This window comes from Mustela nivalis (genome assembly GCF_964662115.1).
Source record: "Mustela nivalis genome assembly, chromosome: 14".
Lineage (NCBI taxonomy): Eukaryota > Metazoa > Chordata > Mammalia > Carnivora > Mustelidae > Mustela > Mustela nivalis.
Window position 1 is genome coordinate 83,194,541 of NC_139033.1, and position 12,724 is coordinate 83,207,264.

The following is a 12,724-nucleotide window of genomic DNA, read 5'->3' on the forward strand; positions in this document are numbered from 1 at the left end:
TGTGTCCCCTGTAAGACACCAGCCCTGAGCAGACTCCTGGTTGCTGTCATCGAGCTCTCAGTGGGTGCCTGTGGGACCTTCGTGGTTTCCTGAGCTCCCCGAAAGGAGAGCATAGTGTCGAGATCAGATGTGACCTGCTTTCCCATCATTCAGTCAGCTTTAAACTAGAGCCTTTGCTAGGCTCTAGGTGATGGGGGAGGGGGAGGCATCCATGCATAAATGCAGTGGGATGGATGGTATCAAAAAGGTGGGTGCACAAAGCTCTCCGCAAACTCCACCCTGGGGCCAGGGAGGCTTGCAGGAGGAGGTGACAGCGAGTGCAGTCCTGAACATGAGAGCAGACGGCGAGGCAGGGTAGGGAGTACAGACGGAATGTCCAGAAGGACAGCGGAGAGGTGGGAATAAGGAGCAAGGTTCCCCCAGTGGTTGGTCTCAAGGTGTGAGGCCAGGAGGGGAGCTAGGAGGAATGGCAGTACTGGTGGGAGGTGGTATTGTGTGCTGTGCTGAGCAGCTTGGCTCTGTCTTGGTCAGATTCTTTTCTTGGCAGAAAGAGCTTTATGTGCACCTGAGGTCTGCATGGTTTTGCTTAGGGGAACTTGGGACCCTAGTCCCTGACCACTCTGCTGTGCCACAGCTGGCCCTAGCCTTCTGGCTGTCACTATAGTTGGGAAAGGGTCATCAGGCTAAGGTCAGGAAGGGGCTCAGCCTGTTCTGGCAGACAGGCTTCAGAGTGATGCCAGGCTGCTTCTCTGGCCTCCACGCAGGACTTGCAGACTCCTGGGTGCCCAGAGAGCCACCTTACTCCTGCTGCTTGCCCCTACCCTCTTCCTTCCATCCCTCCCTCCTGGTCCACCAATCTTCTTCTGCAGCCCCTGCCCCCCCCCCCCCACTTGGGCTCTACTGCGAGTAAGCTCTTGGTTCATGCACAGTAGTAGCAGCAGCCCTGGAGAAGGATGTCGGGTAGGCTGTGGGCTGAGGTGCTGAGTGGCGGAGCAGGTGCAGTCCTTTGTGCACCTTTCCTGAGTGTTTCATTCCATGGTGGCAGTGGCCACACCTTCCTTCTGTGGGCAGCTTCCCTGTGCACCTGCACAGGCCTCAGAGGCGGGACAGCCTTGTGCTGCCATTCAGAGGGAGACCCAGAGCCCTGCTTGCAACCCCTGCTCTCTGCAGCCTTGGGGCCCCTCTGCTGTGTGCCAGCCGGGACATCCTGTTTTACAGAGGAGGAGGCTGGGAGGCTGTGGAGGACTCAGCTGGCAGGGGCAGAGCCAACACCAGGCCCCATGCCTCTTACTGCTGGGTCTGTTGAGTCCCTCACCTGTCTAGCAAGGGCACAGGTCTAGTGAGTCACCTCACTAAGGCACCTTTTTTGCTGGATCACTACCGAGGTGACTTTCTTTCTTTTTTTTTTTTTTTTAAACTGAGGTGACTTTATCTTCTCACCCACAGGGAAAACTGAGGAGTCCTTGGAGAGCACAGAAGGCTTCCGGGCCACAGAGCAAGGCAGCCAGAAGCCTGCTGCGGACCCCCCAGCCTCTGCCTGCATTGCTCTCAAACCTGCAGCATCTGCACCTGCCCTGTGGGACGGGAAGAAGAGAGCTGACCCCCCAGGGGAGCCAGCAGCCTTTCCCCAGGGGCTGCCGGCTGGGGCAGAGGAGCAGCGCCAGTTCCTTACGGAGCAGTGCATCGCCTCCTTCCGCCTGTGCCTCAGCCGCTTCCCCCAGCACTATAAGAGCCTCTATCGACTGGCCTTCCTCTACACCTACAGCAAGACCCACCGGGTGAGTGAGCCGCTGGCCCACTTGGGGCAGGAGAGGGCTTTGATATTCCATGGGCCCATGAGCATCTGAGTGTTGGTAGAGCTGCTCAGGATCTTTGTAGAGGAGCATGGAAGGGATGGGACAGGAGAGATGTAGGGGGTGGGTCCATCCAAGAGTGCTCCAGCTTTCTGGGTGAGAGCTGGTGAGGACTGTGGGTTGCAGCAGGGAATCATGGGAGGAGTGGGTCTGAGGATCCCGAAGCAGAATCTCAGGCTCAGGTACTGGCTGCAGGCTGAAGGCTGGGCTGTTGTCTGTGCGGGCTGGTGTAGTGACTCTCATTCAATGTGGCCCCATGTGCACATCCCCCAGATGCCCTACAGAGGCACCCCCTCCTCTGTCCCAGGTCTCTGATGCAGTCTCCGTCTCCTCCAGACACATCTTGTGGTGAGGCCTCCATACCATCATCCTGCCCCTGGGCTTGCCTCCCCAGTGCAGCTGCCAGAACCATCTTCACAGCCTCTGCTGCATGGGGGTTGGGTGCTGACAGCCTCCTCCAGCTCTTTTTGGAAAGCAGATGATGTAGCAATTCTTTAACAGCTGTGCCCCAGGCTTCAGCACTCTTAGGGGCTTCCCAGCCAGACTGCTTCTGCTGGCATGTCGCATCTGTGCAGGGAATGTGGCACTTGTGCTCTTCTCCTTCCTCATGCACCTGGGAGGCACTGGAGAAAGTGTCTTGGTCACAGCATCTGCCCCCACTGAGCTCCATTCTAGGGGACAGGCGGATTTTAAAATATGCAAACAAGCAAATAAAGCTAGTCCCGTTGTGACTCATGCTATGGAGAAGATAATGGGGGACATACAGGGGTGGGGGTGCTGCTGCAGCGCCATGAAGGCACCCATGAAGCTGAGACCTGTAGGGTAGCCATGGGCAGAGTAGGGGACAGTGGGCAGGTTGGAGTACAGGCAGAGAGTCCCAATCAGGCAAATTGTCTGGGCATGTGGCAGTGTTGGGTAAGCCAAACTGGTGTGGGTGAGGGCCAGAGAGGGCCAGGGTGTTGGGGTTAAGCAGTGGCAGCCCTTGGAGTCTGGCTGTAGTCTGTAATTTTGTGTGGCTCCCCTACTCAGTAAGGTCCAGGCTCAGAAACTTCTTCCTCCCAGAGACGACTCCCCCCCCGCCACCGCCTCCCCATCAGCCTCTGTGAGACCTCTGAAGAGCCAGGAAGGGCAGTTGGCTGGAGGGATGGATGCTGGCTTGGCACCAGTTACATGACAGGAAGTTGTTACTTGACTAAATTCTATTTGGGGACTAGGCACAGGTAAGTACTGTCATAGTCGTGCCTGTGCAAAGTTCTCACGTGACTTGGTTGGTTTCTGTCAGAGCAGAGCAGGGGAAGCTGGTATTGGTGGGCCTGGGGAAGGATGGGATGTCTGCCTTAGGGCATCTGGCTCTCCTGGCTGCCACTGAACCATCTGAGCCTAGTTCCCTCGCTGGCCAGCCTGCATTTTGTGGTGGACCTTAACCTCTGGTGCCCTGGGCCTTCGGAATCCAAGTAGACCTGTGTTTTAATAAAACTCTCTCTGCAGCAGTCTTCAGGGACTAATGGCCGCTGCTGCCCCCCACCATGTTCCAGTACTGCTTTGGGAACTTTCCTTCTTCTTTCCTTTGAGAGGAGCAGAGCCCCATGTAGGAAGGGACACTAGCATCCATCATCGGGATCTCTGCCGCCTTGGGTATCCCTCTCTTCAGATGCTCCACCCAAGCAGCCATGCAGCTTTTCCAGCTATGGTCGGCTCTTAGCAGCACTTGGAGCTTCCTGTGCTGAGCCGATACCTTCCCCCACACTGTGGCAGGTGGTCTTCTCCAGAAGCAGTCGCTTTGACAGAATTTGGGGTATGAGGTGCCTATTAGGAAGGGATCAGCCACTATGGAAGGGGGGTGAAGATGCAGTGTTAGATGGAGGGAGAGCTGAGTTGCAGTGCTGCCCCACAGAGCCCTCAGCCCCTGCCTCCCTATTGAATGGCTTAAAGCTCGAAGGAGATGATGTATATAAAGGGCCCCACCTGGTGCGAAGCATAGGCTGCCGTTTTCCCTGCCTGTCCCCTTGCTGGATGAGGTTTTTAGAAGTGGAAAATAGTATCTATAATTTAATCTATAATTAAAAATTAGAGGGGGGATATCCACTGTTCTGCCACCCTAAAACAAAAGCTATTTTGTATGTGTATTTTTTCCAGTTCTTGTGCACACACGCCATTGACTGTCACTTCTGCAGCTCTTAGATACTTGAGGTCCAGGAGCTGGGGGTCTTGGTCTCTCTCCAATTCACATCTGGATACCTGGCTCAGGGTCCCACAGTGGGAAGTGACAGACTGGCATTGGCTCAAGTAGCCTCAGCCCGGCCCAGTTGCTCCATTGCTCCCCCCCGCCATTAGAGCATCTGTGCTCAGTTTGCCATTTTTTTGCTATTTCTGTGAATGTCCCCCAGGTCACCTTGGTCACCCTCTGATGGTCTGGTGGGTGGGTGGACCCCAGTGGATCCAGCCATCACTGGAGGCTGCCTTGGCTTCTTTCCCAGAAAACCTTCTCACAGCCATCACACTCTGTTTCTGTTGGCTCTTCTGTTAGCTGCATTCCCAGACTAGGTTCCTGGGCTTTGAGAAATGGAATGCTGGTCTTGATTCCGAGGAAGACCCCGTTTCTTACCTGGCAGTTGTCTGTGGGTGCTGGATGTGCCTCAAGAGCTCTCCAGGCTACCACACCCTAGGCCCTGGTGCACCCCAACTAGCTCTACTGGCTCCTTTGCTGACTTGATTCAAAGACATTTGCTGAGCAGCAGGTGTCACCCAGCTTGAATGGCAGGTTGTTAACACCTCACTGCACTGAGAGCCTGAGTTAAGGCTGATCCTGTCTGGGGCATGGCCCTTGTCCTGGGGGCTGGGCGTGGTTCTGCCTAGGCCCTGGGTGTCAGTTTGTCCACAGATCTGGGGGACACAGCCAGTGCTCTCAGTGACTAATGTAGAACCATTAGCCGACAAGCAGTGACTGCTTTCCAAACACAGCTGTTTGGTAACAGACACTTCCCGCTGTGTATATTTAACAGCAGCACATTTCTTCATAAAATCCGCCTATGGGCTTGGCAATGGCATTTTCCTGTTGCCATCTCATGGCTCAGTGGCCAGCTGGCTGGAGCATCCATTATCCCTGCCTTCAGAGAGGCCCCAGGGGCTGCGCAGGTTGACTCCAGATCTTTTGGGTCTTTCAAGTTTTCCCAGCTGAAGAAGCTCTGCTCTGTTCAGAGGCTTCCCCACCCCAGGCCTCTGCAGAGAAACTACCCTAGGGTGCAAGGAACCATTTGCTTAGCTGTTGGCAGCAGGATTTCTAGGGGAAGGAGAGGGAATGTTGGCTCTGAATGTGGGCTCACCTGGGTTCAGATCCCAGCTGAGCGGGGGGATGATGTCAGGGCTCTTTTCTTGTGGTATTTGCGCAGGTGATGGGGTGAGGGGTTGGGGGCCTTCCCATTGAGCCTCTCACCAGAGCCCATTTCCTCAGTGTCAGCATCTCCCATGGCTCCTAGCCCGTCTACTAGGTCTTCTGACTGGAGCTGGCTGGAGCTGCCCATGAGGGACCCTTGCTGCCTGCCTAAGGCCTTGCTCCTGCCCAAGGTTGGCTTTGCTGTGCACAGGCTGCCCCCTGGATCTGCCAAGGCAGGCCTCCTGCTATTCTACTCTGGGGGCCAGCGATACCTGAGGAAGCAGGGCTCCTTAATGCTCTCCTTACCCTAGGGAAGATCACAGGTGCTGTTGGCCATAAGGATCCTAAGTCTACCTATTACATCACCTACAGTTTTCAAGATTACAGTCTCCACTAGGATTTTGAGACCTAGACTGTCAGTCTATGCTCAGAAAAACCTGTCTGTTGGAATCCGTGTGAACAGCCCAGTAGAGAGACCACATGGCATTGGGACCTTCTTTTGTGAGGCTTCTGAAATTCACTAATGAGATCCATAAAGAAGTCTGGGGTATGGGTACCCCTTTCCCAGTTCCCCCCACCCACTGCCTGTGGCTCAGCTGGGGAACTTCAGCACCTCCTGCTGCAAGGGGTCTAGGACAAAGTGGGTTATAAGTTGGTTCCTAGAACCAGATAGTCTTGAAAAAGAACAAACTTAGAGGATTCATATTTCCCAATTTCAGAATTTGCTACTGATCCACAGTAATCAAAACTGTGAATATTATTTAGCTTTAAAAGGAAGGGAATTCTGACACGTGCTACAACGTGGATGAGCCTTAAGGACATTACGCTCAGTGAAATAAGCCAGGTACACACCAAAAAAATCAAACACCCTATGATTTCACTTACACGAGGAAATAAGTCAAAATAAGAGCAATAGAAAGTGGAATTGGTGTTTGCTAGGGGCTGAGGAGAGAATGGGGAGTTGTTTAATCAGTATAGAATTTTAATAAATTCATTTCATAAAATGGAAAAGTTCAGAGGTCTGTTGCACAACAATGTGAATATGTTTAACACTACTGAACTGTACACTTAAAAATGGGTAAGGTGGTAAATTTCCACGTGTTTTGTACCACAACTGAAGATAAACAGTGTGGTTGATTCTAGCCTAGGAGTAGGTGTATGGATAACGGACTAGAACTGGGAGCCCAGAAACAAAGGCATACATCTACGGCCAACTGATTTTTGACCATAGGTGTAGTGGCAGTGGCAGTGGTTTCTCAGATAGGGCATCCAAAAGCACATTTTATTTTATCAAAATAAATACATAATAAGAAATGTGACACCATGAAAATTAAAAACTGGTGCTTCAAAAGACAGTATTGAAATGAAAAGATGGTCCATACCAAGGGAGAATTGTTTGCAGATCCCATGCAGGTGCACCTGGTTTTACTGTGCTTCATGTGACTACACCTCACAGATACTACGTTTTCTACAAATTGAAGGTTTGCTACAACCCACTGTTGGACAAGTCTTTTAGCACCAACAGCAACTGGTCACTTTGTGTCTCTGTGTCACATCAGAGTAGTTCTCACAGTATTTCACACTTTTTCATTATTATTATATATATATATTTTTTAAATATTTTATTTATTTATTTGACAGAGATTACAAGTAGGCAGAGAGGCAGGCAGAGAGGCAAACAGAGAGAGAGAGGAAGGGAAGCAGGCTCCCTGCTGAGTAGAGAACCCGATGCGGGGCTCGATCCCAGGACCCTGGGATCATGGCCTGAGCCACAGGCAGAGGCCTTAACCCACTGAGCCACCCAGGTGCCCCGTCATTATTATTATATTATAATGATCTATGATCAGTGGTTATGACTTGCTGAAATTCAAATGATGGTGAGCAGTTTTTAACAATCAAGTAATTTTAAATTAAGGTCTATACATTGTTTTTTTAGACATAATGTTATTGCACACTTAATAGACTATAGTATAGCATACACACAACTTTTATAAGCACTGGGAAACCAGAAAGTTCATTTGATTCCCTTTATTTTGGCATTCACGTTATTGTGGTCCCGAACTGAACCCATGGTACTTCTGAGGTATACTTATTTGTGATAAGGGACTTGTGTTTAGAATATATTTAACAAAACAAAAAAAAAACAAAAACAAAAAAAACCTCTTACAGCTCAATAATTAAAAGACTACCCAGCATAAAAGTAGGCAAAGGATCTGAGTGGACATTTCTGTGAAGGAGATATACAAATGACCGATAAGCACAGGAGAAGGTGCTTAACACCATTAGCCATTGGGAAAAGGGGACTCCAAATCACACTGAGCTACCACTTCCTACCTACTAGTCTGACTAGAATCAAACATTTCAGCCTCTCCTCCTGGGGGTCTGGGGGTGAGCAACCACCCCCTCGCTAGCAGTTCTGTGGGCAAGGGAGTTGGGCACCAGGGTTACGTGCCCCCTTCTTAAAGGTTAGAGTTTGTAAACACTGGTGCTTTCCAGAGGAATTTTTCTCTGGGGACTCTCTTGTTGAAATTACTGCCTTTCCTAAATTTACTTTGTTTTGTGCTCATTGCTCGGTCTCAAGTTGGGGATTGTTTTTCCCATTCTCTGTTCTTGCTGGTCCTCCCAGGTCCCTTGACATCTTAAGAGAAAGGTCAAGAAGCAGACTCCACTGCGGCACTAAGGCAGCCTGGCCTGGGTTAGCTCCTCGGTCTTGGCCCAGGCAGGGTGAGCGGGAAATTGAGGCTCTGAGGGAACAGCAGCTTGTCTTGAATGCCTTGGTGAGGATGTGGCAGCGCCTGGAGCTCCTGGGGCTCAGATGTTTCCTTTGCCTCTACTTTCCAAGTCGGGGAGACCGAGGCCTTCTAACTCACGTCCCTCACCTGGCTGGGTGGCTGGATGCCCAGCTTCTTGCTGAAGCCACATGGTTACTGACTGGCTACTTCAGGCTGAGCCAGGAAAGGCTTACTGAGAGCCCTTGTGTGGGACACTGAAGCTTTAGCAGAAGCAAGGCTGACATGCCAGCTCCTGTGAGCACAGTGGCCTCATGGTAATTGGGCAGCTGCCAGTCAGTGTGGCAGGAGGCAGGCAATGAGCCAGGGGTGCATGGCATCCCAAGTGAGGAAGGAGAGGAGAGGAGAAGGGCCTCTTCTATGGAAGAGGCCACTGTCCTGGGGCTCGGTGCACAGCTGACCTCTGGGTCCCAGGCTGGGGCTCTGCTCTTCTGTCCCCAGCGCCCAACTCAAGGCTTGGCTTGCAGTCAACCTACACTTGACCAAAAGGTTTTCCTCCCACCCTCCAGGGTGGGCGTGAGCCTTGCTCACTCTGCTACGGGATGAAGCCTACCTTGTGCCATATGGATTTTCCCCTCTGAGCTGGAGGGGCTCTCTGACAGTTAGCATCCACATAGTCACCGAGAGGTGGCACCTGGGTGAGAATTGCTCAGGAGCCTCAGGGGCATGAGATGGGCAAGGAGCTATTCAGCCTGCCCTGATCATAGGCCTGGCCCTTCCCCAGACCCTGTGATTAGAGTGTGTCCCCCTCCCAGCACTTGTTCCCTTCCCGGTATGCCTGCTAGAACCTGAGCCACCCCTCCAAACAGCTCCCAGAATCTCACTCAGGCTCAGTCAGTTAGACAGCTGGCTTCTAGTTCCAGTCTGTGACAAGTTTCCTAAGTTGTCAGGTGGGCATAACAGCATCTCTGCTGTAGGCTTTAAGTTTTATTGTGAGGAAAAGTGAGTTCATAGTGCTTTCCCAGCTGGGAGACATTCATACCAATGATGAGCACACAGCCTGACTCACAAGCCCCACGTGCACACCTCTCTGATGGGAGCAGCAGCCACTGGCTCTGAGCAGTGCTCTAGACCAGCTCTGGTGGGCCTTTGTCCCTGTCCAACTGTCCTCTCAAAGGAAGCTGCCTTAGTGTCCTGGCTGAGCCCTGTTGCAGTGCCTCCTCCCAATGGTAGATGGCAAGGCCCTGTCAACGTGGCAGCCAGTGGGATAGCGGCCTGGCCGTTCCAGCCCCATCAGACCAACTTCTGTGGCCCAGAACCTGTGTAGGGTGAGCCCAGCCCCAGTGTCTGTGTAGGACTTGTTTGGTGAGAAGCTGCCTTCTGCCAGGAGAATCTTGACTGTGCTGCTGCCGCCTGTGATCTCTGGAGAAGCTGCTGAACTTTGACTTCAGTCAGCCTATGCTCTGGTGTGAGCTTGGGCAAGAGACTGGCCAGCTGGGCTGTGAGCTCCTGCCCCTCACCCATCCATTGTGGGTAGTTTCCCACCTGCCTGTGCCACCAGTTCATGTCCAGACCCTGCAGAGTCAGATTAAATGAAAGCCTGTGAGGAGGGCCATGCATGGTCTGACTGGATGGCTGTGAAGGGATTGACCTTCCAGGCTGTGACACAGCCACCCCAGGAGACCCTGCTGCATGCACACAGTGAGTGTCCCAGGAGCAGGTGGTAAGCCGCACGTTCCAGGTCAGACGGCAGGACCGGGCACGATGAGGGCGTGCCAGCCAAAGAGCAGGGTGTGCCCCACCATTCCCTCAGTCCCTTCTCCCTTTCTGTATGCACAAAATGATTCCAGGCCCCAGGCTCCCCATGCAGAATCCCTGGGATGCTGCTTATCCCAGCTAGCCAGGTTTTTTTTGGTTTGTTTGTTTGTTTTTTTTAATGGGATTTGCAAAAGGAAATTTGAGATTTGTCTCAATTTCAGAATCTCTATTATGCATTTCAAAGTCTTTCTGCAACATGGTTTGAAGATTTTGCTGTGCCTTTGGGGAGGAGAGACAAATGGCCCCCATAAGGGCCCACTGTCTTCCTTGTTCTCTCTCAGGAGGAGGAGAGGTATGGATCCCAGCAGTCTGAATGGGTTGAATACTCTGCTGGCAGCACCCATTATAAATCATACTCAGTTTGGAAGAAATCACTACCACCTCGTCATCTCATAGACCATGACAAGGCCAAACCCCTGTATTTTAGTACTGTCCTATGTGCATCTCTGCAGGTTCATTCATTCAACAGCTGTCTCCTGCATTGTCACATACGAGGCCCTTGCCTAAGGGCAGGGATACAGTGGTATGCACAGCGAAGCCCCTCCCCTTGAGTGCGCACAGAGGGAGTGGAGAGTAGAAACACACCTGATGGTGGTTAGTGATGCATCTGGGAGAAAGATGACGCTGGTAAGGGGGTGCAGTGGGGGAGTGTGGCTCTTTAGGCAGGGAGGTCTGGGAAGGCCTCTCTAAGCAAAGGCCTGAAGCAGGTGAGGGAACTAGGCAAGGTGATACCAAGAGAGGCTTCTGGGTGGATAGCATAGCCCAGATGTGTGCCTTGAGATGGGAATGGGCCTGGCAGGACTAGAATCAGCTAGAAGCCTATGTGACTGGCTGGGGGTTGGGGTGTGGGGGGAGATGTGGTCAGAGGTCTTGAGGGCCTGGGGAGGCAGGAAGGACCTGTGGGGTATCATTCTGAGGTTAAACCAACCTCAAGGCCGTGTGTGTAAGATACTCGGGCCTCTGTGTAGAGAGTGAGAGGGTTTGCCAGTCATGCCTCAGACGGCTCTATCCACCTGCTAATCCGAAGAGCCTTAATGAAGGAGTGATTTACAGGGGCCTGGGTGGACGTCAGGAACCCACAGGGAAGAGGTAGTGCAGAGCCCTGGGCCAGCCCCGGGCGCCTCTGCAGCAGGCTTCCTGTCAGAGCTGTTTGTCCTTGGTGGCCAAGTCTCTGCACCACAGGGAACTTGGGATAGATGGCTCTGCTCTGGTCTCTGCCCTGCTCCACTCTCCCACTGGTGCCTCCTGCTGGCCAAACCTGCTCAGCAGCCCTGGCCTTGCACTTCAGGCTTGGCTTTTCAGGTCTGTGTGGGGAGGGCAGAGGGGAAGCAGAGGGGAGGGTAGAGGGGAAGACCTGTAGGGACAGAGGGGAAGAAGTGGCACACTTTGCCTAATCCAGGGGCAAGGCCAGGTCCTTGGAGAAAATACGGGAAGGCCCGGCTTGGCAGGGAGAATGGATTGCATGGGCTGCACCCCAAGGTGCAGGTGAGGAACTTGGTGCATTTGTGGACAGTTGCTTTCCATCTGCTACCTCTAGCATTCTTCAGCTGACCCTAAGAGAGGCCTGATAGTCACTGCCAGTCTCATCCTCCATGTGGGCAACTGAGGCCCCAAAAGGTTAGTTATATGACCCCCAGGCTGCCAGGCATTTGTTTGTTTGTTCCTTCAATAGTGCTTCAGAGTGTGGCACTGTGGGCCCTTGTGAAGAACTATCAGGCCAATCTAGGGCTTCTGAATTACTGTTTTGAAGAAAGAAGAGAAGGGTATCTTGAAAGATGGACTTCATGTTATAGTTCGCCCAGCATGTGAGCTTCCCAACAGCTTCCTTGGGTAAAGGAGCCCAGGGTGCTGGCTCTGCCCCAGTGCTCCTGCTAGGCTGCCCACCCCACCATGCACAATTGGTACTCTCTTGCCTCAGCTCCTCCAACTGACCCATAAGCTCACCCTTTCACTCTTCCCAAATATCTATCACATTCCTTCTGTGGACCCCATCTAGGCCTAGCCCCTGAGGAGCCATCGGTGAAGAAGTCAGATGGTGTCCCTGCCCTCATGGGACTGACACATAAGGGGGTGCAGACAACAAAGCCATTGGAGGGTCAGCAGAAGAGGCTATTTAAGGTGGCCATGGGGCTGTTGAAGACTGTATTTGGGGCAGGTGGGAGTGGGGTGAGATGACACTAGGCAGAGAGACCTGTAGGGACCAAGGTGGGGACAGAGGGAGGTATGGCTGCAGGGCCATGCATGATGGGAGAGGGAAGGGAAGGAAGGGAACCTGCATGTGTGTGGGTAAACGAGTTATGGACTGGCTCTCACTCTCAAGGAGCTGAGGCCTTGAAGCAGATGAGTCAGGAGAGTCTCTCGGCCTTATGGCAAGATAGAGGTTTACAGGTGCCAGACAGTGCAGGACGTTGAGGTGCCATGTGCTTCTGGAGATTTTTTTCCCCATCTCTCATCAGGACTCTTGCCCTCCATCTGCCCCGTTTGGGCCTTCAGTGTGTTTTGCCCTCTGTCAGAGGAGGGTCTGTGCACTAAGCTTCAGGGGGCCTACAGATCCCAGGAAGACTGGTGCTGTTATCTGGCAAGTGGCTCCATGGAGTTTCTCCCATTTCCAGGGGTGACGGTAAGCTGAGGCTCCAGGCCAGTGGCATAGTGGCAGGTTGCTCAAGGCCTGAGGTACCTTGGAGCTGCACATAACATGACCCCAGGTAGATTTGTAAAATGACTTGCCCACCCTGGGGTGGGAGTGCAGGGTAAGAGCCCAAGCCTTGGAGTCCCTCGGGTCTGGACCAGAATGCAAGCCTAGCTCTGCCGCTTCCTGGCTTGGGGGGCTCGGACCAATTCTTGGACTCCCTGAGCCTCAGTTTCCTTGTTGGTAAACCGGCGATACTGAGGATGAGGAGTCATGTGCTGGGCCCAGCCCAGGTGGCATCATGCCTCTCGCCACCCCGCAG

General features: G+C 52.8%; 1 protein-coding gene across 7 annotated transcripts in view; it reads left to right on the forward strand.

The window, feature by feature from the left end:
• Positions 1-12,724, forward strand: part of CABIN1 (calcineurin binding protein 1) — a 149,971-nt gene that overhangs the window by 88,267 nt on the left and 48,980 nt on the right. For all 7 annotated transcript variants that reach the window (XM_082697648.1, XM_082697652.1, XM_082697651.1 and 4 more), the window contains one exon: positions 1,447-1,778. In XM_082697648.1, the coding sequence (XP_082553774.1) occupies positions 1,447-1,778 (332 nt within the window). The remainder of the gene's footprint in view (positions 1-1,446; positions 1,779-12,724) is intronic.